This window comes from Camellia sinensis, chromosome 6 (assembly GCF_055761805.1).
Source record: "Camellia sinensis isolate YWXY chromosome 6, ASM5576180v1, whole genome shotgun sequence".
NCBI classification, from domain to species: Eukaryota; Viridiplantae; Streptophyta; class Magnoliopsida; order Ericales; family Theaceae; genus Camellia; species Camellia sinensis.
The window spans coordinates 187,280,458-187,308,386 of record NC_138966.1 but is presented as its reverse complement, the minus strand read 5'-3'; the positions used below and the strand labels follow the sequence as shown (position 1 = coordinate 187,308,386).

General features: G+C 34.6%; 3 protein-coding genes and 2 pseudogenes across 20 annotated transcripts in view; 4 read left to right on the top strand and 1 right to left on the bottom strand.

The window, feature by feature from the left end:
- The first annotated feature begins 1,358 nt into the window (after positions 1–1,358).
- Positions 1,359–6,065, top strand: LOC114303989 (FRIGIDA-like protein 4a). The gene is made up of 3 exons (XM_028249172.2): positions 1,359–2,454; positions 4,697–4,869; positions 5,326–6,065. The coding sequence occupies exons 1-3, from the start codon at positions 1,551–1,553 to the stop codon at positions 5,803–5,805; spliced, it is 1,557 nt and encodes a 518-aa protein (XP_028104973.2). The 5' UTR covers positions 1,359–1,550; the 3' UTR covers positions 5,806–6,065.
- Positions 6,066–6,212: 147 nt separating this feature from the next.
- On the top strand, positions 6,213–9,804 carry LOC145792162 (uncharacterized). The gene has a single exon (XM_082872837.1). The coding sequence runs from the start codon at positions 8,361–8,363 to the stop codon at positions 9,465–9,467; it is 1,107 nt and encodes a 368-aa protein (XP_082728963.1). The 5' UTR covers positions 6,213–8,360; the 3' UTR covers positions 9,468–9,804.
- A 1,929-nt stretch (positions 9,805–11,733) lies between these two features.
- The window catches only part of LOC114303994 (prefoldin subunit 2 pseudogene), a 232,628-nt pseudogene continuing 216,432 nt past the window's right edge, over positions 11,734–27,929 (top strand). Inside the window, exons 1-6 of one of the 15 annotated variants that reach the window (XR_014331337.1) lie at positions 11,749–11,923; positions 12,067–12,124; positions 15,620–15,840; positions 17,669–17,706; positions 17,788–17,865; positions 19,984–20,582. The product of XR_014331337.1 is annotated as a prefoldin subunit 2 pseudogene, transcript variant X6 (transcript). Of the gene's footprint in view, positions 11,924–11,952; positions 11,986–12,066; positions 12,125–12,491; positions 12,821–13,075; positions 13,233–15,619; positions 15,841–17,628; positions 17,707–17,787; positions 17,866–19,983; positions 20,583–27,929 lie in introns of those variants that run through there. The other 14 variants (XR_014331336.1, XR_014331342.1, XR_014331341.1 and 11 more) reach the window with 14 other exon arrangements.
- LOC145792164 (prefoldin subunit 2 pseudogene) overlaps positions 21,801–27,929 on the top strand; it is a 48,220-nt pseudogene continuing 42,091 nt past the window's right edge. The window contains exon 1 of the transcript XR_014331348.1: positions 21,801–22,034. The product of XR_014331348.1 is annotated as a prefoldin subunit 2 pseudogene, transcript variant X2 (transcript). The remainder of the gene's footprint in view (positions 22,035–27,929) is intronic.
- Positions 21,818–27,807, bottom strand: LOC145792163 (2-dehydro-3-deoxyphosphooctonate aldolase 1-like). 2 transcript variants are annotated; one of them, XM_082872839.1, is made up of 8 exons: positions 27,741–27,807; positions 27,571–27,636; positions 26,320–26,379; positions 26,133–26,207; positions 25,921–26,005; positions 25,393–25,451; positions 25,217–25,261; positions 21,818–23,788 (listed from the first exon to the last, which is right to left on the bottom strand). In XM_082872839.1, exons 1-8 carry the CDS (start codon positions 27,765–27,767, stop codon positions 23,738–23,740), a joined length of 468 nt encoding a protein of 155 aa, XP_082728965.1. In that variant the 5' UTR covers positions 27,768–27,807; the 3' UTR covers positions 21,818–23,737. The 2 variants fall into 2 exon arrangements, with proteins under 2 accessions (XP_082728965.1, XP_082728964.1); XM_082872838.1 differs by having other exon boundaries at positions 23,775–23,911; positions 27,741–27,806.

The following is a 27,929-nucleotide window of genomic DNA, read 5'->3' as shown; positions in this document are numbered from 1 at the left end:
ATGTTTAGCTCGGCAGGAAAGCTTTCTGTTTGCCGGCTTGACCTGTCTGGAACTCGGCTCTACCGGAATGCTACTGAGCTCGGTTGTTATGTAGCTCGGCGATGGGACACTGGGACTCGCTATGCAGCTTGGTCGTGTGAAGCTGAGGTGATGCCTCAGGGCTGCCGAGTTCCTGGTAATGTTGTCTGGCGGTTTGGTTAGGTGGTATCCGTTGGATTTGTACTGACAGATGGGAAAGCAGCTCCACGTGTCAAGAGACTAATGGGAGCAGATTTGAGCGCAAAAAGTATATAAGCATGACTGCGCCTCCCATGCGGAGCATGAAACATAATTTGGTGAGATAAACCTATACACTCAAGTCTCTTCTCTCTTTCTCTCTCTCTCTCTCTATCTCTGAGTGTGCGCTAACTTGACCGTCGGAGGGGTTTTCCGGCCACACACCGTCGGGTAGCTCACCGTCGTTGTGTTCGCAGGTTGATCGGACAGACAAGGAGCTTAGTAGAAAGGAGTACGGGCTCTGCGGAATATTTGTTCCCTGTACATTATTTTTATAATTATTTTTGATTTTTTTTGTAAAAAAGTAAATAGATAATGTGACTCAAAAAGTCAAAAAGTTAAAAAAAAAAACTAATCTTTCCAAATTGCCCATGGTTTAGATGAGATTGGATCGATTTATCGATCTCATTGATTTTTATAAGAGTTTGACTTTTCTTAAATTATCATTTGAATTTAAAAGAACATTCGTGTTGGGCTCATTCTGGAATCGATTTTACTAATTCGAATTGTTTATTTTTTAAAATTCATTAAGTAAAATATTTATGTAAAAAATAAAGATCATTGAATATTGGTAATTATATATTTAAATTATATTTGCTTTTAGAAAAAAAAAAAATAATTTCAAAAATAGGTATTCTTTTTTATAATACAATTTTGATTTAAATATATATCCTTACTAATATCCGTTCATTTTGATTTTTTATAAAAATATTTTATTCAACGGATTTTAAAAAATAAACAAATCAGATCAATAAAATCGATCTCTAAATAGATTTACTAAACTTAAACACTTTATCAAGTTGAGATGATCAACATGACACAATCTCAATTCTGTTTTAGCCTTCGTTTGAGATGTTAGTTAGTTATTTTAGCTTGGGGCTAAAAATGCTCATTTGTAATTAGTTTTTTTTTTTACTTTTATAAGAGAAAAAATAAAATGATTTTAATTTAATTTATTTTATCTTTTTGTAATTAAAATAACCAAAAAAAATAATGCCAAACATAGCCTTAAACACTCCTAGTTATCCTACGCACCATCACACCCCGCGCACGTTAGTCCTCAACCTTACCACCTTTGTCAGTCGACATAACACGTGTCGCTCCTTGAGTCGCCCCACGTCATCACCTTCAGTCTACTTCATTCGTTTTCAGCCTTGCTTTGTCGCCACCAGCTACATCATTCACTCTCTCTCTCTCTCTCTCTCTCTCTCTCTTCTATTGTTAGGGTTTTTTTGGGTTCTTCTGTCCCACTGAGACAAAGGGAGTCTGGTACAATGGGTTCAATCGCCGATCCCGGCGGTGAGTTCGGCGAGTGGACTCAGCCTACGCCGCCGAGCTTTGACGAGTTCCAGAGGCAAACCTCCCTCATGACGAGCTGTACTCTGCTATGGAAAGAGCTGTCCGATCACTTCTCGTCTCTCGAGCAAAACCTCCTGAAGCAGTCCGAGGCTCTGATGAACAAGATCAGAACTCTCGACTCTCAGACCAAGGACTCCCTTCAAGTCCTCGAGAACCGCGAGGTCACAATCGCCAATTCCGTCTCCGCCGCCCTCGACAAGGTCCAGCAGTGCAAGGCGGCCGCTCTCGACGCCGTCGGCGACGGCGGTGGAGAAGGCGAAGTTGATGACGGCGAGGGTTTGCTGTTGAAACTGAGGAATTTGTGTACGAAAATGGACGCTGAGGGTTTCTGGAGGTTCGTGACGGCTAGGAAGAAGGAATTGGACTCAATGAGGGCTCAAATGTCGGTTGCCCTAGCTGACTGTGTCGATCCGGCGAGGTTCGTTTTGGAGGCGATTTCGGAGGTGTTTCCAGTGGATAAGAGGTCGGAGAAGAGCGAGAGAGTGAATGATTTGGGATGGGCTTGTGTTCTGATACTGGAATCGTTGATTCCGGTCGTGATTGATCCAATTTTGGGGAATTCGAGGCTTATGGTGACGCCGCGCATGAAGCAACGAGCGAAGGAGATAGCTGATACGTGGAAGGCGAGCTTGGACCAGCGCGGTGGAATCGAGAATGTGAAGACTCCCGATGTGCACACGTTTTTGCAGCACCTAGTGACTTTTGGGATTGTGAGGAAGGAAGACATTGATTTGTATAGGAAGCTTGTCGTTGGGTCTGCTTGGCGGAAGCAAATGCCGAAGCTTGCTGTGTCTCTGGGTTTGGGTGACAAAATGCCTGGTATGTTTCACATTTTTCGCATTTCAATTTTCAATTTTCCGATCTAATTAGAAGCCATTTTCTTGTCTTGGTTAATATGTTGAAACTAAGCTTTCAGTTACCTTAGTTTTGTCAAGAAATAGTTTCTTAGCTGCAGGATCTAGCAAGAAAAATAACATTACAATGTTTTCAGTTTTTGTTTTGGTGATAATCATAGTAAAGAAAATGGTATACACTAATCATGCAACACGTGGCAAAATTTCAGATATTTTAATTTAGTGACTTGTCAGATGCTATGGCCTCAATTATGTTTTTTTGGAACAGTGATCTTATCATGGCCATTTACAACCCTGGATGATATGGAGTGGGGAGAATAGAATCCAGAGTTATTTTTTAGAATAAGGGTTATATGGCTATAGATGGGGGAACTATAAGAAAACTTCTTTTTTGTAAAGGTTGGAGAACTATAAAATTAATCTGGGTAATTTTGATATAAATACATGCATCACCCTTATTTTTTATTAGCGCTTGTTCATGTAGGTTTAACAACTGGTCTTTCTGATTTTTCTGATTTGGAAGTTTGTAACATCATCAAGGACAACTAAATATTTGAGCGATTTGGATTATTATGCTTGTCTGCATGACAATGATGATTAACCGTCCATTGATACAAATTTCAATAAAAGAACTCAGTGATATTAACACAAGATTTTGTGCTTAATTGAGACAAAATTAAATGCCTTCTAGGAGAGAACTGGGTAGAAGATCCTATAGTATGTAATCGTTGATTAGCTGTATTCTACCATGATGAACGCCCGAGCATTGCATAGGCTGCTCAGTTTTCACTTCAATTTGAAAAGTTCTAAAACCTAAAGGCACTTATTGCATGATGTTTGTTTATGCGGAGAACTAGATCAAGAGGTTTTGGAGGGTTGCCCCTTCCTCATTTGTTGGAGTTGATGCATTGCACATGCTCTTTTGGTTTCATTTCTTTTGGTTTGAATTAATTTCTGTGTCTTTTAGCTGGTGTTCCCTTATATATTTGGCTTGGTGTGCCCTGAACTTGTTTTGAGTGGTGGGGTAAGACTGTAAGAGGAATCTCTTTGAACCAAAGCTTATTGTCATCCCTAATTTGTTGGCCTACAACCTTCTAGTTATGACGATTTACACGTGGTTATTAAAAACAAATGAAAATTGAATTAGGCTGCCATTGGTAAGTTTGCCACAAAAATTTTGTTCTTACTTCTTTAAGTTTGAGGAAGCCTTCTTTGTCTTCATCACTTGTTTTTCTTGGCATGGCTGTAGTCCATGAAGGGATGATTCACATGGTGTCCATTTACATACTATTTGTTAGAATAAACAAGGTCGTCGTCGATGACGGTGTGTGTGGTATTTGATCCCATTTTGTTTGATGTGGTTAGTGTGGTTGGAACGTAATAGACGCACATTTCAGGAGATTCTGCGTACAGTTAGTTGGCTTGAGAGTCGTTTACTTGTTTTGTATAGTTGGTTGGAATTGGAAATTGATCTTGATATGTTTGGTTTTTTAGAGTTCTTGGACGAGGTTATTGGTTAGAGCGTGATTCCCCTGGCGGGTTTTTGTATTCCTTGCATCATCTTAATGCTTTTTTAATAAAGGGCGTTTGCTTATTTATCAAAAAAAATATTACTCTTTCAACAAAATTAAGCTCAGATTGAGAAACAAGAACACTCCTGAAAAAGTGTTGTGTTCGTGTCTGACAGTCACTATTTTTACTCAGACCCGTACCAGTGTTGGACATGAACAAATTTTCTAATTTTATTTTAATTTTTAAAAAAAAATTAGAAATGGCCACGCTTTGAACACTTGGGGATACAAATATATTGCTTAAGACACATGAAACACACTGAAGAAGATAACTCTTGGGAGTTATTTATCAAAATCAAAATAATATGGATTTATACTTAATAATTTCTCAATTAGGCGATTCAATTTTAGGAACTCTGATGTCCGAAACTTCAATTTGTTTGTAAATATAGCATTTTAAAATGGATAGTAGGATTTTATATTCACACTTTTTTTTTCCAATATATAGAATTTGGAAAAGATCTCGTACTATTTTGACATATTAAAATATATTCTTGTATAAAAAACTAAAATATGAAGATTTTTGTGGTGTAAAGTTAAATTCTTGTTTTTGTTTTAATAGACTTGCCTTGATATAATTAAAGGTTAATTCTGATTCTGGGGGATTCATGATTGAGTTGGACTGGTTGTATACAGATATGATTGAAGAATTGATCAGCAGGGGTCAGCAGGTTGATGCAGTCCATTTTACTTTTGAAGTTGGCCTTGAGAACAAGTTTCCCCCCGTCCCACTGCTGAGGGCTTTCCTGAAGGATGCGAAAAAAGCTGCTACTGCTATTTTGGAGGATCATAACAATTCTAGCCGAGTGGTATTAATTTTTTTATTTTGTTCTTCATGACATATTTTGTTTTATTGGTTTATACACCTATGAACTATATGTTACAAAAGTGAATCCTTTTATTGTTCCCTGAGTTTTCTCAAGTAGTATACACTATTCTCTTTCTTTGTCCAAGTTCTATATCTGTGATGAATGGCACCGAATCTTGATCTACCACTGCCAGAAACATTTCCAAAATTAAATTTATTGTGCTATAAACTATTCCGGCAAATGGAGAAATATTTTTTTTGCTACACCCAGTTTAGCAGTCAAGAAAACTTGCTTCCGCTATTTGTGGATTCCTCACAAAAGTGGCATTTTGTTTTCCATTTGCATTAAATGTTCTTTGGGGCTATAAAACTGTAAGTTCAGGAATAGGTTAATGTTAATTCTCATAAACGATATGATACAGGCTCTAAAACAGTGGCAATTCTTTGTATTTTGCAGTATCTTGCTGCACGCAAGGAGCAGTCAGCACTTCGGGCTGTCATCAAGTGCATTGAAGAGTACAAACTCGAGGCAGAATTCCCTTCAGAACATCTCAAGAAGCGCCTTGAACAACTAGAAAAAACCAAGAGTGAGAAGAGAAAGCCATCTACTGTTCCGGCTAACAAAAGAACCCGAGCGAACAATGGTGGCCCAATGCCACCCGCAAAGGCCGGCCGCTCGACTAATGCTTACGTATCGTCTTTTCCAGCACCACCTACATTTGTCAGGTCTCCCTCGCACACTCAATACCCGTATCCTGCATCCCCTACCATGTATGGCAGCAGGAGCCCTCCAACCAACCCTTATGCGTACTCACCTGAAGCAGCCTCTCCTCCTCTTGTCGGGTCATACCCAGGAGCTCCGATGAACTATGCTCCGTACGGAGGCTATGGCAATGGTGTTGCACCAATGGCCTATCAGGCAGCTTACTACCGATAGACATGACTGCTTTCTCTGAAGATGGTGACACTGATATGATGATAACCCTAATCCCAAACTTCCGAATGGTCTGTAATCACTAACCTTTTAATGGTAGCGATGTATGGTAGCAATGTATGTGTGTTATAATCCTTAATGCTGACCTTAATCCTTGATCCTGACTTTATTTCAAGGACAGGTTCTCTTTCTAATGTTGATTAAACTTGTAGTACTTACTAGGTGATTGTGGAAAGTAATTAAGAAATAGCTTCTTAACAAAAGGCATGAAAGATGCTTTTGCTGTTTTTCTATTTTTTTCTTTCTTTGTGTGCCCCCTTTATGTGCTCGTGGGGCAACAATATCCCATGGCTTTAGAAGCCGTCCATTAAATGAAGACTCGTCTGATTGTTGTTATCATATGCTGGTGGGGGCAACAACACCCCATAGCTTTAGGAGTCATTAATAAATATGGGTCCGTGCCAATGCATGTAGCGCGGGCTCATAGCTTTAGGACTCGTTGATTTATGTGGGTCCGTGGCAATGTTTATAGCATTGGCTTATGAATCAACTGCTCTTTTCATTATTGGACAAAATATTTGTCAAATGCCATCATGATTTGTGTTTATGTTTGGTATGTGGTTTGATGGATTTGGTTTTGTTAGAGCACCATTCCTTTTGCATTATTTGAGAAGAAAGATTAATATGAGGTGTGATTCCTTGTGTCTAATGTATCATAATGAAACAAAGATAGCCATGCTCATGTGCTCGTAGCCTCTCTGTGTGTAAAAGGAACAGGAAAACTCTCTTCTATGTTTAGTTGTCGTTTGGCTATGACTTTTTTAGCTTAGGCATAAAAAGTTTATTTGGGTTAGTTTTTTTTGAATTTTTTGACTTCTGTGAGAAAAAAAATGAAATAATTATTGTTTTGGAGGTGATATTTTGTCTTATTGACTTATTTAGTTTATTTTGTCCTTTGTGTTTATTTAGGCAAAAAAAGCCCCAGCCAAACGAAGCCTTAATGGCCTTTGAAATGTACATTTAACATGTAAGGTTATATCAAATCAAATTAATTCCTCTTTATGAATTTTTATATATTTATTATTTTTCTGTTTTGTCAATTTATTTATTTATTATTATTTTGTTTTGTTAAGAATTATATACTCATTTTAAGAGATTCAAAGGAAAATTTCATGAGTTAATTGTCAGGTTGAGTAATACAGCCCTCTTCTTTATTCAAATTTAGAACAATCTTTAAAAATAATGTTTTAATAAGGTAGGGCGGTTGCTGAGGCCTGCGGTGTGAGGGTGGTGGTAGAGAGGTCTTGATCTTTGTTTGGATGTGCTACTGATGTTGGCCCTTGCATCTTTGGAATTAATTTTCGATGTTTTTCTATATTTGTTAAATTTTATGTACGGAGACTATCTACATTTTTTTATCTTTATATATATGCAGTTTAATTGTTTTCATAAAAAAAATGAGTTATAAGTACTAAAACATTAATGTTGTGTTAATAGTAAGGATGTTATTTATTTTTATTTTTATTTTTATTTTTTTACACAATTCAAAATAGAAATGTTATATGCGAGTCTTATTATGAGAGATGTATAAATGAGGAGAATTGTGAAGCTTTAGTTATAGCTAAATCTTAATCTGATGATAAATTTGAAATATAATTTAATAATATTGAAATATATCTCATGATTTAGCTAATCATTGGAGATCTCAAAATTAAATTTCATGTTTCTTTCTTCTGTTTTTTTTTTTTAAACAAGGCTTTTGCCAATGGAGAAGATTTAAGCATGAATTTTCACATATTAATTTATGAAGAGAAAGAAAAGAAAAGAGATATGATATATAAGTCGAATTTTTTTTCACCAAAATTCAAAAATCAAACAACATGATTCTAATCCAATTTTTTTTTTCATAAAAAAATAATAATTAGACAATAATTGCTTAACTTGTACAACTTTGGATGAATCCATTTAAGTTTTTAATTTTAAATTTTTGGCAAAAAAATATTTAAAAAATAAGTACATAATTTTGCTTTAACTTGGACGATCTCTATCTGCGTCGAGACTCTGAAGTAAGCTTCGGTCTCTCATCTCATTCCCTATTCCTCTCTCTCTCTCTCTCTCTCTCTCTCTCTCTCTCCTTGTTCTCTTCTTGTCTACCAACAAGTTAGGGTTTTCTATTTCATGTATTGCTTAAATCATTGATTTGCACCCTTTATACACATATATGTGTGTAGATATATATGTATTTCAATCTTATTTCAGTTTTGCTTATAGATTTTCTTAACACTCAATAATCTCTCGAAAATTGGTATATGTGTTTGTTCTTTGTTTCGTTACCCTCTGTTTGGTTACCTGGAAAACGAAGAAAAAAGAAGAGAAACACCAACATGGTTGTCTTACTCACTCATTTCGAATGCTCACACACCACCTGTTTGATAATTTGCTCCTTCGAACTCTACACACATCACGCCCAATCCTTCCTCAGTTTCACTATTTGTTCTAGTCCATTAGCTGTTAAATGAACTCTTCATAGCTCTGCTCAACTGTCTTACCTGACCCAAATGACACTAGTGTTCTTTAGAAGAGGTAGCACCACCTTCACACCGATGGTGAATTCTTGTTTTCAAAGGGTATTTGGGTTTTCTACGTGGGCATCGAATTTTCTTGATTCTGAGAATGGGGCAACTGAATCATGGTCGGTTCATGACAAGGGAATTGCTTCTGAAAATGATAGTAGTGGGCTTCACCTTTCGCCATTGTTTTCGCACGGTAGAGCTCATTTGGAGAATTACAAAATTGAGGTTGTAGATGCAGAGGCCTGGCGGGTTTCCTCGGGCTTAGTTGAGGCTTGCAGAGGAATGGACAGGGAATCGGAAAGAAAGGGTTTGGTTGTGGAAACTGTAGATGAGATGGGTAGTTCTGCCCCATCCAATAAGGATGACCCGGATTTTGATGATATTGAGGACATGAGAATCCGAGGACATCTTTTCTATAAGCTTGATAGGGATTCCAAAGAGTTTGAAGAACACAGTTTTGACTTCCATCGCAAGAAATCTTTGAAGAACGAGAGTGATCAAAAAGAGAGCACAAAGAAGAAAATTTCAAATCCTGGAGTTGACAAATCCTTGAAGACTAAAGAGGAACGAAAAGAAAGTAAAAAGAAAGAAAACCCGATTTATAAATTGGCTTCTAGAAGTGAAGGACTGGCCAAACTTGTTAAAAATGAGGCTTTTATTTCTTCACTTCGTGAAAACGACAGTTATGGTGTTACGAAGAAAGTAAGGACTCTGACTTTCAACCAGCTTACTGCCCCTTACCACGAACCGTTTTGCTTGGATATTTACATATCAAAAGGATCTGTCCGGGCCTGTATTATTCACCGGGCTACTAGTAAGGTTGTTGCTGTAGCACATTCTATTTCCAAGGACATGAAATTTGACCTAGCCTCGACAAAGAATGCAACTGCTTGTACTGCTGTAGGGGAAGTTTTAGCTCAGAGAGCATTGGCTGATGATATCCACAATGCAGTTTACACACCACGGAAAGGGGAGAAATTGGAGGGGAAGCTTCAGATTGTTCTTCAGGCTATCACTGATAATGGTGTTAATGTGAAGGTTAAGATCAAGCGAAGAAAAGTAAAGAAAGCATGGCAATCAGCTACTGCTTAGGGCCATTGTCATCATCCAATTTGTCTGTTTGATCAGGTCCAAGAACTTGCTACATTTCCATATTTCATTTGAAATTATGGTTCTGCTTGTGTCAGTGCAAGCTATTTATCTGAAGTAGGTGGTGCAAAGTAGAAGAGGAGGAAACAACTGCAAGTTGGCCAATTCAACATGAATGTTTTGCTGAGAAGTGGTTTTTTATAGAGCAAAGAGGAGCCTGCGCTATTTGCTTTCCAAGAAGACATGAGAAAGGAAGAGCCTATGCTGTATTGTACGTGGATTTTAAATTTGTAATGAATGAAATAATTAATAAATTGAAATCCCTTTTCCAACTTGTCAATCGTATGGCGTCAATCAGTCATTGCACTTCTGAGGAAATCTTGCATTTTAACTATTTGTTGTTTGTTTGGAATGATATATGGCTAAATCGAAGAATTTTTTAAGGGATTTAACCATTAACAAAATCACCATATTCAGTTCATTAGCTAATCACATCCTGTAGCATCCTGCCATTGCCGGATTTGGCTTTTAGCTGTGAGCTCCTATCTTTCCAGCAGAAACTTGCATTCTTCAATAAGAGTTCTTTTTGAGGATGGATGTGCTGATTATCTGGCCAATGTTGGTGTTGATCAACAAATGTTTTAATTTTGGAGCAAAATCCAGTTGGAGTCACCAGCCTCTTTCTATCTGATATGATGGAAATGGCCTTAAGAGAGGTCTCCCATCCAATAAGCTGCTTTGTTTCTCTTCCCATACAAATATATATATATATGTGTATATATATATTCTTGAAGTTGTGGCACACACAACACATGCCCGCCACACACAAAATATGGAGCATTTGAAGGTTGTTTCTTGCTCTTTTTTACATCTTTATTCACCCACCATCAATGTTGGGTTTGAAACTGCCACAGATATGGATGAATGTGGGTCTAATACATTGATTTTACAGATTTAGTCTTTTTTGTTATTGGGGTGGACTGATTTCTTGTGGGTTTTTTTGAAACAAAAATATCAAGCTTTGAAACTACATTCACACCAAATTGGGCTGTTCGCTTTATCTAAATAACAGTACAGATTGGGTGGGTGAGATTTGCACACCTAGATACACCAATTTGCAACCTGTTTTTCAAGCTCGGCATTTCCTCAAAATCCAAGCAACATGTTAGCATTAATCAACAATTTACTCTGCTCAACAAATAACTAGATTATCTTTATTGTCAAATTGAAGACTTGTACAAGAACATACACTAACATACACACAACTCAGTCATTGGCAGTAGCCAGTTGCAATGACAGTAGCTCTTCCTCAGGTATCGTCCTAATCTGACAATCCGATCGCGGGTACGACACGCACAGCAGAGCGTACCCGCGCTCCACAACATCGTCACTGAGCATGCCTTCGCTCTGATCTACCGTGCCATTCAAAAGCTTAGCCGGGCAAGTCATGCACACACCGAGCTTGCAGTCATGTGGCACAGACAGGCCTGAGTCCAATGCCTTGGACAGAATTGTCTCATCGGGTTCGACCTCTAGCTCAGTGGTTCGACCCTCGTGTTCAATTACCACTTTGTGTGAGTGGACGGTGGTCCGCGAGGCTGGCCACGCAAGGAGGTTCGGGGGGAGAGCAGGGTGGTGGTTTGTGGGTTTTGTGAGAGTGAAGGAAGGAGGTGTGGTCGTGAAGTGAAAGGTTGCCATGTTTTCTTGGCAATGAGAGAAATGAGGGAAAGGTCGTTTTGGGGAGTGTTGAGGAGATATGTGGTGTTTGAGAGGATAAGGTTTATTTTTCAAAAGAATGCACCACTAGGCTCTGTTTTTCAAAACAATAGGAAAATATTGAAATGGGCAACAATATTTGGTATTGGTTTAGAAAAGTATAGCATTTTACAAATAAACAATTTATATAAATATTGTGTGAGATAATAAATAATCTCACTTCTCCCATAAATTATTTCATGAGATACTTATTAATTTTTAATCATTCTTTGTTTTTAGCACCATATAATTATTAGACTCGGATATTAGGGCTGAGCAAGGAATCTGTAAAATTTGTAATCCGATCCGGTCCAGTCCAATCCGATAGGTTTGGATTGGTTTTTTGAATCCGTGGTTCGGTTTCGGATTGAGAATTTCAAAATCCGTAGGCCACGGATCGGTTCCGGATTGAACTCCACGGTTCCGGATTGGAACCGATCTGGACCATCTAGAAATAATCTATATTTTTATACTATATACCTTCCCACACCATATAATTTCTTATATGATATAAATACTAAAATGTAAACCTAATCCAGGTCCAGCAGCTTCACCTCACTCGTTCACGCCTCTCACTCTTCTGAGGTCTCTATATCGATGGTGTCTCTCTCTCTTCTCTTTCCCATCTCAGACTGAGTTCTCTCTCTCACACTCTCATCCATCTCAGATCAGATCGGTGTGCTGCTGCTCGTCTCTCTCTGTCGGTGAGCTCTCTCTCTCTCTCTCAGATCGGTGACTATTTTTGTTTATTTGTCTTCCTCTTTCGGTGAGCTCCTCTCTCTCTCTCTCTCTCTCTCTAACACTCTGAAATAGGTTTAATCTCTAACACTCTGAAATGGGTCCCCAGATCATCCATCGCAGATTAGATCGATTGTTTCATGTCATCTACAGTGGATTCGGTAAATGTAAGTAGCAGGTTTTTTTTTTCTGTTTTTATTTTTATTATTTTTATGTTTTCATTATGTTTTTATTTAGATCGATTGTTTATGTTTTATGTTTTCATTATGTCACACTCTGAAATGTGATTGTTCATGTTATCTGGTTTTGTTCTGTTTTATCTCAGACTGAGTTTTCTGTGTTTTTTTTTTTGATCCATTTGAACCCATGATTTATAGCTTGGATTATTAACCTGTTTATGAGTTTCTTTATCAACAGTCTTTCTTGATGGTGCAACAATTGTGCCATCTATATAGCCAAATAGGTCATTGCAAATCAGGATCAATGTAAATTGGTCTCTCCATAACAGAATATTTTTTAATCAAATTTTAACAGATACATGGTTGATAATATTGTGGAGATGAACAGTTAAAGAAGAAAGTGGAAAGAGCTGATGGCCAATGGCCATATTAGTAAGAGAGAAAGAGGGAGACAAAGTATATGAGAGAGAGATGTCTCTGGCTCCAATACCATAAAATACTGGAGGACCCAAATAGGGTTGAGAATGTATATTCATATATGGGAAGGATTTGACAAAACCCTCATTTGAATATTTACAATAATACCCACAAATGTGTACAACATTTATAACATTACATCCTAACACAGTTTTCTCTGGATGTGCATCTCTTACTAATAAAATATAAGAATGCTTTTAATTAAAATAGGGACTTGAAATTTATTGATCTATCTTAGTTGTTTACTAAGATTGGTGGTAGTTACTGATTAATGATTAATGATTCTGTTCTTAGAATGGGGTAAAAGACCCATTTTGTTTGCTTTGCACCTAAAGAAAGGGACCCATTTTGTTATTTAATTATTTAAATCCGTGGTCCTAAACCGATCCAATCCGTGTTTCAACGGATTGGTTCGGATTGGTTCTACAATTTAAATGGATTGGATTGGTTTTAATTTTTCAGGAACCGTAGATAACGGATTGGTCCTAGTTTTCTCCCAATCCGGACCAATCCGGTCCATGCTCACCCCTACCGGATATTAATGAGATATACCGTCATTATAAAATTTCCGAAAGATCGAATAATTGCTCTACTTCTACTCAATTTCCTCTTTTCTAAATACAAGACAATAGAACTTATAATATTAAATTCACAAGAGATTCACTCTTGCAATGAGAAAATATGGTAAACAAGAAATTATGTTTAACATTTTTTCATAAATTTTTTAACCAATCTATTGCTTAAAAAACAAAGGTTATTAATGTGATTTAAAGTTTTAAAAATACAATGTGTCATTACTATATCATTATGTTGTTTCCCTAAAGAAATTTAAAATTGGGTTTTGGATTAAGAAGTGTTGTTGGGCTTAGTAGTTCGGCAATGGAACCATGTCAATGATTTGATGAGCTCAATATGTAAGATTCATAGTATGATTAGTAGTGAGAATGATTGATTATTCAACTGAATTTTGGGATAATAATTTTGTCTTGACCATATTTATTTTATAATAGATATGGAAATATATAAGTTTAATTAGATAAAATGTTTATGAAAATCTAATCAACATAACAAAAAATATTAGAGTTTGAGTGAACTAATAATTTCAATTTTGTATTATAATATGTTCGATTAAATATACATATTGGCTTTGTTTGGAATGAGCTATTTTAGTTAAATTAGCTAAAAAAGACTAAATATGTTAATTTAATCAATAAGACAAAATATCACATGTAAATCATAATTATTTAACTTTTTCACTCATAACTATCAAATCAACTACAAAAATTTCAAAATTTATCTCAACACAACTTTTTTAGCAAGTTGGTTAAACAACTCAATCTTTTAACTTAAAAATTAAAACGTCACTAAAAAAAAATTAAAAAGTCAACAATAAAAAAGTCAAAAAAATTATTTTTTCTCTACTTTTGCACAACTTTTTATAAAAAGTTAAAAAGTCACTCCAAACATATTAATTTTTTTACCTCATATTTTAGTCAAAAAATTACTAAAACAATATTTTTCCAAACAATTTGTAAAAAGTTAAAAGATCACTATAAATTATTATGAAAAATTTACCCATAAATCTCATATGGGAGAATGTTGATCCATTTAGTCATATGAGTTTTCTTATGAACCAATTAGTCCTTTTTGTTTTGAAAAGTTATATTTATTTGATTTTGTATCATTTGATTTTAAGTGAATGTCTTTTTATAATTCATTTTTCTATTTTTTCTAATTCATTTTTAGGATATGAATGGAAAAGTTGGGCGTAGAAGATTCTTTTTGGAAGAATTGTTGGCTGAAGTGTTGGTTGTCGAGTGTGTAAATCTACATTTATATAGTGTGATTTTTTGGTGTTACATTGGAGTATTACATTAGAGTGTTACGTTTAAAAAAAGTACATTACGGAGTTTTTGTGTGTTACATTGACTGGAGTGCTACGTTTGGAAAAAATGCACTAAGGAGTTTTTTAGGAATGTTGTGCTATTTCGTTTGGAAAAAGTATACTAACAAATGTTTTAATGTGTTACATGAAAGTGTTACGTTTGAAAAAAGTATACTAAGGAGTTTTTGTATGTTACATTGATTGGAATGCTACATTTGAAAAAAATATACTAAGAATTTCTTTTAGAATGTTACGTTATTACGTTTGAGAAAATTATGTTCAGGAATTTTTTGTATTATATTGATTGGAGTGTTATGTTTTGGAAAAGTACATTAAAGAATTTTTTAGTATGTTACATTGGAGCGTTACATTTGGATAAGAAGTTTTTGTGTGTTATATTGATTGAAGTGTTATGTTTGGAAAAAGTACATTGAAGAATTTTTTAGTGTGTTACATTGGAATGTTATGTTTTTTGAATGTTACATTGAAGGTTACGTTTGAAAAAAGTACACTAGGAAATTTTCTTGAAGTATTACATTTAGTAATTTCAATATTATGAAAAAATTCACATTTTGACCATTTATGTAATTCACACTAACGTGAAATTTTTAAATCCATAAGAAAATAAAGAACCAAACAGCTCATAAGATTACTATTTACGATTTATGGTGCTTTACCCAATTATTATATCACTTTTCTCTATAACCAAAAATAAATAAATAAGTACTAAATTAGTTCATCTCGAAGAGAAATTTAGGGGTCTGTTTGGTTTAGTTTTAGAATAATGATTTAAGTGTAAAGTTATGTTTTGAGTTTTTGAATCATGATTTGAAAAAAAAAAAAAATTATTTAGTTATTAGTTTTGAGATAATTTATAATTTTTTTAATTGATTGATGTATAGAATATGAGAGAAGAGATGAGAGATGTAAAAAAATATAATTGATTGATTGATTAATAATAAAAAAAATAAAAAAGAGAAATTAAAAAAATAATTTTAAATTATATTTTAAAAATATATTTAATTAACATATTTGTTTAAATCATGATTTAAAAACAGAGTGGAGTTTTGAAAGTAACCGAACACCGCCTTAATCCCATATTCTTCTTTTTTTTAAATTAGGGCTAAAATCTCTGAGAGTCTTGACTCTTTCTGGACTCGAAGACGCAGCTACAGCGAAAAGCCCACTTTTCCAAGTTAGGGTAGGGCTTCTACTCTCCTCATCTTCTTCTTGTTCTCACTCAACGTCTCTGCTGGGCGAACAGACCACTCTCCAATCCAGCGATAACTTCATCTCTTGCGCAGCTCTCCGGCTCCGGACGAGAAAAAGCACTCTAGTCTAGGTACCCACTCTCCTCCTCTCTGCTACCACACTATCCTCCCTAAATTTTCACAATTTAACTGGATTCTGTTTCTCAGATGTGTTCATTTTTGCTCAATTTAATTTTTTGATCTATTGATTGTGGTTGTAATCATGTTTTATTTTTTGGGTTGAATTCGCATATCGAAACTTTCTTTGATTGTTGTATGATGGGCTAGGGGACTGATAATGGTTTGGGTGTGTGGTTGTAGTTTATTTTCTTCTACTTGTATATGTATGTTTTCTTTTCTTCTGGCAAAAATGGAAAAAATATATTATACTTTTAATTTGTTTTTACATAGTTTTCTTTAGTTGACGTGTTTAAGATTGGAATTTTGAATCTTTTAGTAAACTTTAATGCTTTATATTTTTGACTTATGTATTATTTTACTTCAATTTTAAGAGTTTGGATTTTGATTGTGCTCTTTATTCATGCAATACGAATTGCTTTTAGTAGGATGCTTTTATTTCTTTCATTACCATGATTGTAGTTCTAATTTCTAACTTCTAACTTCTAAATTTGATAGATTTTTAGATGGCTTTTGCTTGTCAAAAGTATTGTTCAACGATTTTAGGATAATGGATTCAATGAATAAAAATATAAGTTATTTGCTTTGGATTGTTATAAGTTATAAAATTTATGTGTCATTCTCTTAACCCTATATTCCAAGTAATATTATTAAATTGTGATTTGTGTATTTATGTTATATTTTTTATTTTATAAATAAACAAAAATATTAGAAGAAAATTCAGGTTTCTTAGGTAATTTTTATAAAAAAAAATAAAATAAAATTAGTAACTATAATTTAGATTGACCTCAAATGATAATTAGAAGACTAGATTGTTCTCAAGATCCTATCTCTATATACTTTTTCATTCAGTTTGATGGGGTGGCTTGAAAATTCCCACCCCAAACATGTAAATCCATTACATATTTAGTTTGTTAGTCACTGTTGCCAATGCCCAAACTTATTTTCATAACAAAGTATTGAGTCGAATGTGTTGTACATGGTTTCCGCAATCAACTAACTTTCTTTTTTTCACTGCAAGTTAGTTGTGCGCAACGTATTTCTAGTTGATGCTACTTTAGCAATGCTTTGAATTTTTTTTTTTAAAGATAGGACCAAGACTGATCTAATGAGAATTTCCATCTTTTTTTTGTGGCTAGTTTATTTTGTGTTGATAAGTAACTTGTGTGATTCCTTGTAATGCACAAATTCCAGAATTTTTTTTTAATATACTCGTGCAAGTGTTTGAAAACATTATTGGGATTTTGAAAAGGCAAAAAGCATCAGGTTGGGCAGTAAGGCCTTCAAGCAATGTGGAATTGGTCTTTAGCATAGTTGTTAAATTAGAATTCGAATCGTGAATCGAAATGGCCTCATACAAATCGCGAATCAAATCGAATTGAATCGTGAATTGCAAAAATTCAGTCACTTTCTCTAAATTACTTAAAAGATATAACTACACACTTGGATGTTAAATATATTTTATGAATATGAAATATTAGACTTAAATCAATGAAAATGTTGTTTTGAATGATGATCACATAGTTTAATAGGTAAAAAATTTACAAATATTCCTATGTAAGATCACCATCTTACCTTCTATTTTTTAGATATTTCTTATCAACCATTCTTAATAAAGACAGTAAATAAAGATAAACCCTTAATTTCCAAAGTAATAATAATTTAACAATAATATTGATATTTGGACAATAAGCGTACATATTTTTTTGAGTAACAACGACCAAATAATAAGAAAAAATTAGGGCTAATCTCTGAGAGTCTTGACTCTCTCTCTACTCGAAGATGCAGCGACAGTGAAAAGCCCACTTCTCCAGGTTCGGGTAGGGCTTCTACTCTCCTCATTTTCTTCTTCTTCTTCTTCTTCTTCTTTTTCTCACTCAACGTCTCTGCTGGGCGAACAGACCACTCTCCAATCCAGCGATAACTTCATCTCCTGCGAAGCTCTCCGGCTCCGGACGAGGAAGAGCACTCTAGTCTAGGTACCCACTCTCCTCTCTGCCACCGCACTACCCTCCCTAAATTTTCACAATTTAACTGGATTCTGTTTCGCAGATGTGTTCACTTTTGCTCAATTTAATTTTTTGATCTATTGATTGTGGTTGTAATCATGTTTTATTTTTTGGGTTGAATTCGCATATCGAAGCTTTCTTTGATTGTTGTATGATGGGCTAGGGGACTGATAATGGTTTGGCTGTGTGTTTGTAGTTTATTTTCTTCTACTTGTACATGTATGTTTTATTTTCTTCTGGCAAAAATGGAAAAAATATATTATATTTTTAATTTGTTTTTACATAGTTTTCTTTAGTTGACGTGTTTAATAAGATTAGAATTTTGAATCTTTTAGTAAACTTTAATGCTTTATATTTGTGATGTGTATTATTTTACTTCAATTTTAAGAGTTTGGATTTTGATTGTGCTCTTTATTCATGTAATACGAATTGCTTTTAGTAGGATGCTTTTATTTCTATGTAAGATCATCATCTTACCTTCTACTTTTTAGATATTTCTTATCAACCATTCTTAATAAAGACAGTAAATAAAGATAAACCCTTAATTTCCAAAGTAATAATAATTTAACAATAATATTGATATTTGGACAATAAGCGTACATATTTTTCTGAGTAACAACGACCAAATAATAAGAAAAAATTAATCGAATCGCGAATTGATTGTGAATCGTGCAATTCACTAGAAATTCACTTTTAAAATAGATTCAACCGTATATTCGTATTGATTTTGCAAAAATTGCGAATCAAATCATGAATTGAATCGTGAATCGTAAGATTTTGATAACAGAGAGAGGCATAAGGCTTGATGATAAATCCTTTTAAAATGTTTCTTAGCATTAATAAGCATTTCAATAAGAAAATATATTAATCAAAATTGAATCAGTTTGATTTGATCTAGTCATGCTTTAATATGAAATTCAAGAAACCATCATAAGGGTAAATATTTGCGAAATTCACCAAACATAATTGTGGAATTTGATCCAAGCAATGTCGTGGTGTAACGAATAACCAGTCAAGACATCCATCCTCCCAGACCCCAACCTTTGGGGAGTTCAAATATCTAAATAGATGTTGTACTGCTCGATTTGATTTGAGAATGTTTGGAAATGGCATGGGGCTGAGGGAGGGGAGGACACTGGGAAACATGTTGGGTTGCTTGTTTAGATAGGTGAATCATGTATTCACTCTTTTCCTTGTTTTTTTATTTTATAAATTCTATCTCACTTGGTTGTGTCAGAATTTTGAGTAGTTTTTATTTTCTTTCTCTGGTGTATTGTTTTTGTGTTTGATGATGGTGATCATAGAACAAATTCCAATTTGTGCTAAAAATAAAGAGAGCAGATAATGGTAAGCCCATGCTGTAGTATGATTTAGACTCTCTATGATCAAATTGCTTGTTGGGATTTGAATGGTAGAAAACTGTAGGGAAAGGAATGATGTCATTTCCTTCCATTCCAACACTGGGAAAGCAAAACACTGGTGTTTTGTAGGACAGTAAAGGAGTAATTTTTCAAGCTTGTTTTGTTTGGATTGGGCACTATATCTAAGCTTGTTTTCACTTTTCATAAAAGAGTAATCATGAAGCATGTTTCCAAAAATCTGAACTTGTGGTCTGGTTGATTGGGCATGATCAAGTTGGGACAGCGTTTGGCTAGAATTTTAGGCTCTTTTTTTTGTTGATATCATTTTTTTTTTTTTTTTTTTTTTTTTTTTTTGGGGGGGGGGGGGGGTTTGAAACCTAAAAATTCAGGTTCCAAACAATGCTCTACATTTATTAGTTTATCAAAAATATAGATAACACATTTTCTTCGTGAAAATTTTGCTATGGCAGAAAACTTAAAAACTACAACCCCTTGTTAGCGAGGCTACATTATGTGCGGTGTTTAAACTGATTGATACCATATGGATGATTCATTGATATTCTTACACGTTGACTGGATCTCTCTTACAACACCTCTCTTACAACACCATGCTCAAGCTTTGTTAAATATTTTAATTAAAATAAGCATGAACTTTGGCTGCCAAAAGTGTTATTTATACGGTGAGAATGCTATAGAGTGTAGTCTGACCTGTTTCCGATTGTGTCAGAATCATGTCTGGTAAAGCTGAAGCTGAAGGTAATGAACCAATCAATGAGCAAGCAGTTGCCAACATATATGGTGCCATGAGGTCAGACATCAACCAAATTTACTCAAAAATTACCGAACTAGAGATGGAAGCAAGTGAGCACTCATTGGTGATGAATGCGATAAAACCACTTGATCCATCAAGGCGGTGCTATCGTATGATTGGAGGCGTGTTGGTGGAGAGAACAATTAAAGAGGTCTTGCCAGCTGTTCAGCGCAATAAGGAGGGTCTTGAGGAGGTAATTGCTCGACTTAATGAGGCCTTGGAAAAGAAGAAAAAGGAAGTTGCTGACTTCGAGGCTAAATACAAAATTAGGATTAGAAAGTCTGACGAAGTGCAGGATGATGCTGGGCGGAAGGAAGGCTCTGCACAGGGAGTTCTTGTTGGTCCTGCAGGTGGGAATGAATGATTTGCTTTTAGGTTTCTCGAATTCCTGGTGTTTTTCTTTGTTTTTGGAGGATGTTATCCAAGAACTTTTAAGCTTTTGTTATGTGTACCATGATTTTGAGACTCGGGTGTTTGGTTGGATCCTTTAAATCAAATGCAGCAGATTATTACAACGGTTGCATTTCTTTGAATCTTTATTTAAGAAAATATTTGTTGATTGGACAAAAGAAAAAATTATACAATTGCCACACAAACAAGCTATAAATTGCTCTTGGTGGGAGTTTCAAATTAATTGCAATTGATGGGGCATGCCTGTGTGTCAATCTATTCTTCATTCATTCAGGAGTAGCTAAATAATTAGGAGTAATGTTAGGGATATCAAATTTTTTATTAAATAAATGATTAAATGTTTCACATGGGTATGGAGTCAGTAATTTTGTAGATCTCACATTGATGTGAGATATTTAGTCATTTATTTAGTAGAAAATTTGAGTCTTATAATATTTTTCAATAATTATATATTGAGATGTAGTATTGCCTGCCTGGGATCTCTTCTTTTCCTAGGACATTTTGGTTTGAACAAATTGATAAAATTGCTTCCAATTAAAAGTACTAAAAAATTACATAAAAACGCTTATTATATAAGTAATTTTATTATTTTTGTATAGTGCAGAAAAAATAGTCTTCCCTATTGTATTTTTTTTGGGTACAAGTCTTTTGTATTGTTAATCACATCAGATTGAATAGTATTTCACATTACATGGGAATGCTAATTTTACCACATGTGAGATTTTTAGTCCTGTCATTTTTGTTAACTAAACATAATTTATGTAAAGCAAGCTTACTAATCCAATTCCATCACTCATGAAACTAATTAAACATGGCAGAGAACTAAGCCAAAAGATTATGGAAATTCAAGCTTATAATTAAGGCTGTGCATAATACCGCTAAAATCGCACTGAATCGTTCCGAACCGTGCAAAATTTCAACCTTGGTTGGCGGGTTGAGGACCAGAAGAGGCGGGTCGTCGTGTGTGGCAGGTGGAACTGCCCAACCAGCAGGTCTAACCGACCTGACCCGCCAAAGTTTAAAAAAAAAAAAAAATCCCCTGTTATGCACTCACAGACCAACTAAAAACCAACCACAGATTATATCAAGAAAAATGCTTGGGAGCACTAATTAATGCTCCCACTAATTAGGTGGCAGTGGGTCCCGCTATTACTGATGTGATGTTTTGGTCTTGGAGTTGTATTTTTTTATTTATTTTTTTATTTTTTTAATGCATTAGTGCTATTAGTGGTGATGTTTTTAGTGGGATGAATCATTGTTGTTATATCAACCATACATATACTCACACACACGCAATAATTTCTCAATTAAACCTAATTGACACCCACCCACACATTTCAATTTCATCTCATTCACACACACACAGACGATTCACACACACAGATTCATCGCCGATCGGCTCACTCTCCTCACCGCCGTTAGCCTCTCCTCACCGCCGCTGATCTGTTAGCTTCTCCTCTCCTCACCGCCGCTCGCTGCTGTGCCAATCTAGCCTCTCCTTCCCTTGCCGATCTCGTCTCCTCTTCTCACTGCCGCTGCTGTGCCGATCTACCACTGTTAGTCTCTCTCTCTCGTTAATCTTTTCTCTCGATGCTCTCTCTTTCTCTCTTTTGTTTTGCTACCACTGTTAGTTCTGTATACATTATATTGTTTTGTTATACATATATATATATAATATATTCTGCTCTATTAACTATATATAATATCATGTTTGGGTGAATTTGTTTTTAAATTAGTAAAAGCGTTTTTATTTTTAAATAAATTCTTCAAAAAATTTTAAAAAATGAATAAATCAATATAAATAGCAGTAATACATGGATTATTATAAGAATAAATTAATATAAATAGGAGTTGGTGATTCGTTGATTTGCAAAGTATTCACTAAAATTTATCAGAACTTGACTTTAACCTAATTAATAAAAACTTAAAAATTCTGATGGTCTAATTATAACACACTAAAATCAATTGTAGGTTCTGAATATAATACACTAAAGCTGTCAATATTTTGGATTGAACTTGTAAGACTTGGCAACAACTTCACAGATTGTTGTTCTACATTTAACATCTTGAATTATTAAAGTGATATACATCATGTGCCATTATTTTGAAACCCAAAAATCATGTATTAGAAACTCCATTAGAAACTCCATGTGCAGTAAAATAACAACAAATCATGTATTTATGTTAGTTATTTTGGTATAAAACGCTATTAGAAGTCGTATTATGTCATTTTTACTAAAAAGATGGAGACAAAATGAGACGAAAATATGTCGGATACAATGGTTTTAAAAATTGTATTAATTGTAAAAAGTAAATCGAATTGCGAATTGATTGTGAATCGTGCAATTCCACTGCTGGAAAAAAGGCTTTTAGCGGCGTTTATGTCTGAAAAATGCCGCTAATTCCTTTAGTGACGCTTATCACCAAACGCCGAAGACGCGGCCGTCGCTGTAAGTTTATGACGCTTTAAAAACGTCGTTAAATTAGTATAGGCGGCGTTTAAAAAAACGCCGCTAAATGTGATAATCAACGGTAACATGACGTCACACAGGCCTTCAGCGACGCTTCAAAAACGTTGTAATAGCTTTTTAGCTATTTTAAATATATAACTACAGTGGCGTTTTGAAAAACGCCGCAATAGATTTTTTTTTTTTTTTTAACTACTAATTTTGTAAGATTTACCTGTAAAAATAGCAATAATGAATAAAACTTTGTATAGACATATATTTCTGTGAGATTACTATTCCCTCACAACTATAATAGTACCCAATACATCCTTCAAGAAAAAAATCCAATAATTTCAATCCCAACATCATTCTACCTGTGTATGTTTTATCTTGACCAAATGCATTTAAATTGTTTATTGATAGAACATTTCTAGAACACATCAGAGGATTTACAAAGAACCCACAAATCCCTGTTGTATTTTATACAAGTGCATGAATCAATCACAAAAAGAAAAATAAAATAAAATCTGTGATTTCTCAAATCAATGTCTTCAATTTGGAATGTTCACCATCTCAGCTTGGCTGGGAAATACTGCAAAAAAGTTCACTAATAAGAATGCAAAAAATCAAGATAAAAAAAGAAAAAAATAACACAAAAAGTTCGCTCAGGAAGAAATTCGAGTACCTTTTTTTGAATAACACAAAAACTGAATTTAATAGTTGACAAGAAACCAATTTCTTTTGAAGCTTTGTCTTTTGGGAAGTACCAATTTCTTGAAGAACTGAAAACATATATGAATCTATTCATCAGATCAAAATACCTCATTCGCAAAAATCTGACATGACATCATGGAAGAAAACCACTGTAAATATATGTAATAGTAAAATTACTCCAAACAGAACATCATCTTTGCCCGATTCTCATTGAAGCTCAATATTGAAGCTACATTACCACAGCGATAACAATAATTTGGAGCAGACCATACCTGATAAGCCAAGAAGCACACAGTAAAATTAATTAAAATATCACCAAATCTGAAGTGATGTTATATACACTAGTCATGTTACATAGACTCAACTCCCCCTATCAAGTGTGGATATTATACATCTAAACTCCCAAATTTCTTGGCATGTTTCTCTTATTTCTCAAGGCAGAATACTGACTTTATATAAGACAGTGTAAAAGAAACAGAAAATGAAAAAATAAAAGACAATTTCTTAGTATTCGTGTTTTATTTCCTAAGGTGGAATGGTGACTTTTCTTCAAGATGGCACTTCACTTGCTCTAAAGCAATCATGTCACAAAGAAACATAATAAGGGAGGTCTATCAATTAATTACACAGTAAATTTGCATAACTAAACATGCTTGTTGGGCCCAGTTTTGACTGGACATGTTGGACACACAGCCCATATCCTTACTTTGAAACTAAACCAGTGAAAAAGACCACTCTATCAAATTGATTGAACAATCAAAATCAAAAGAGCAGTTTTCCTTCAATATTTGTTGATTATGTAGTAATAGTAGTATATTGAACTCAATTTTGCTTACTTTGAAACATAACAGAATTTCAACCTTTGTAAACACAAAAGGTAAATATAACAGAAAGGTAATATTAGCAACATACCCAAGCAAAACATTCAATTGCTTCTATTAGCAGTTTTCCTTCATATATTCAATTGAACAATCAATTGTTCAGAGAATTATCAATGGCACAATGTTTTACGTGTTAAAGATGCACAAAAAGTGGGGTGCTGCCAGTACAAAGCCAAAAAGAAGCAAAAATAGCTAGTCCCAGAAGTGTCGTATACTCCTCTGGCATCAAAAGACTTCATAAAAGCCCAACAAAGCGGTAAATTACAATTCAGTGGCAAGTGGGGTAACTATTTACAATTCAGTGCGAAAGTTTTTAAATTTGCAGTAGAGGTGAGATCTTCAATCTTTATAACAAACATATGGAATCTGTAAGTCGGAGGGATTTTTCGGACAAAATTACCCCTCAACCCATTATATCCCAAGGATGTTTACCGTCATCCACCACTGTGAAGACATCAGCCATAATCATGTACAGAGAGATTCATGTAAAGTTCTAAAAAAAAATTAACATTAGCAATAATCAAACTATGAAGAGAGAATAAGAGGTTTTACCCGTATGTATTATGTACCTAATGTCATGGAGACAAAAATGTCTACCAAAATTAGCAATTTAGATTCACCTAGCATACTTCTTATAAAATTTCAGTGATACCTAACGTTCTAATTTTTAAACATGATTTCAGAAATGATCCACACCTGTCTTCCAGCAGGCTGTTGCAAAGAATGGGTGATATCAGCCACCTGTAGTCAGAACCAAATTATCAGATCCTTCAGAAATAGTAATGTGACCGCAGGCAGGGTGCAACCATACAAAGAACTATTCCTTAAACAGAAATATATCATAAAATAAACTGCATAAATAATTTACTCACAATGGGACAATTAGCTTCCCTCATCCATTCCAAGTTGCGCGGATCAACAATCAAATCATCTGTGAAACATAACCAATATATTAGCTCAATAAAAAAAAAATGACATCAATAATGCATCAACAACTTTAATCATGGAACACTTATAGCAAGAATATAGCTTTACTTCAGATCAACTTCAGCTAATAAATTACCAGCTTCAATTTGTGGAAATTGAAATGGAAGACACCACTGTAAATTATACAAAAGTTTCTAATTTGAATCCAAGTGAGCAGTGGTCACTGATCCATGGAAATGGGGTGACAGATGGCAACCAAAAGAAGAAAAGAGGGCCATATCTCTGCCACATGTTTAAGTTGTTATGGTGTTACAGTTTGTATTGATCCCTAAAGGCCTTAGGCACTCAAGTAAAAATAATTATACAAGTTAATATCCATTATTCTTATATCAATATACTACAGTAAACGCCAAATATAACTGTTCAGAAGCCTGAGGCAGATAGCACTGGACAAGAAATTTAAGATGACTTACTATAGCCAAACATAGTCCCTCTCTCACAAACCATAACATTTTCATTTCCAGCCAATCTAATCTTTTCAGCAGAATTTACCATGACCTGCAGATATGCATCATTAATTATACAAATGGGACCAGAAAGGGACAAATGTATATATCCAAGGCCTTTGAACTTATTAATGAAGGTTCTAACTGATTGCGGATGAGGTTAAAAATCTTAAACTCACAGAGGGGGCACAGAATTGGCCTTTCTTAATATTGATAATTTTTCCAGTCTTGGCAGCTGCAACTAGGAGATCTGTCTGTCATTTCAAGAGGTTGTCAACAAGATGAATTGATAGATATATATTAGGCATCTTCATATCTAAATTGCAAAAAAATTTCATAGTGGCAACTAAAACCTATTAATTCAACCTGTCGGCATAAGAAGGCTGGGATCTGAATAATATCTGCAACTTTGCCAACTGCTTCACACTGAGAAAAAAAGTGTCAGAAACAGTTCATGCCATGTTGAACATTGGTACTACACCATCCCTTCATCATCATTTAGTTGTTGAAGTTAGCATTGGCATGACAAGAGGAATAAGAATATTAAAAATACTAACGGACAATATGCACTAAAGAAACGAACATGGAAACAAAGATTTCACCTGAAGATGTTGTGCCAATGCAAGTTCCTCAAATAATATATGGAAAAAGTCATTTATAAAAACAGAACATAAAAAGGTTAACAAAATTGAGTACATCACCCAAGATTTTTGTCAATAAAACAGTACATCTTAACACTTTCGACTTTCCACTTTCCACTTCATCAGCTTCTCCTTCAGAAGAACAAAATGATGAGTGAAAATAAACCCACCTACATAAATAATGGTGCAGCAACAGAAGAACTGGTAACAAGCTTGCCTATGCAAATAATGGCACGGAGTATGGGAATATATGTCCGCAATGGGAGCCCATTAGGTAAACAGTCCATTTGTCAATGGTATAGAAGGAACAAAAATATATCATCTTAAAAGCTTATGACTTTTAAGTGATGTCAATACCATTTGATGACATCCTTAAAGAAACAATTAATGAGAAGTTAAGTTGAGAGGGGTCCAATGTCATTATATCATGCTGTAACACCATATACGAATATCTTACCAAGTTATTAGCTGAGAAAGTTAAGAAAGTATTTCCCAAGGTTACTGATGAGACTCAGTCAGCTTTTGTGTAGGGTAGGAGGATAAGTGGCAGTGTATTTTTGGCTCAGAAATTAATGAGAAATTATCATCGGGTTGGCAAGGTCCCAAAAAATGTGCTGTTAAAGTTGACTTGATGATGGCTTATGACAATAAAATGGGATTTCTAATAGGACACGAGTTGATAAGGTTCCCCTTAAAACTTATTATTGACTGGATCAAAATGTGTGTTGATTCCCTATATTCTCAGTTAATATTAACGGGGAGCTATATCAAATGCACTGTTCTTGGAAACTAGAAAACGTAAAGGCATGAGTGGTGAAAACAAAAACAAAAAAGCAAAAACAAGGTTGTTGCATGGTGTTCGATAACTACATACTATATGCTCCGTGATTTTCTATAGTCACATAAAAATCAAACATAGAAGAACATATAAATACCAATAGAACATTGGCATTTGAAAGAGGAAGAAAAAAGTTACCTGGATGCTTTCATGAACATCAGTCACTATGGGAATATCATATGCAACCTTTACCTTCTCAAGGATCTAAAACCAGAAAGGATTAATGTGTATGAGTAAAGCATTAAGGGAATTCTGTTGGCTTAGATAAGCATGAAATTCCAAATTGAAGGCTTGTTTAACCATTGTACCCTTGAACTTGACCTGCCCCATTGCATTTTCTATGGCATTGAAGTAAATATCAGTCCATTGCCTAAAGTGGGAGAATTGTGAATAAACAAAGAAAAAATTGTATATCCAAACGAAGAAAAATACTTACTGAAGGTTCACAAAAATATCATCTTCAATTGGATCTCCAACACCATGGTCAAATGAAGGAG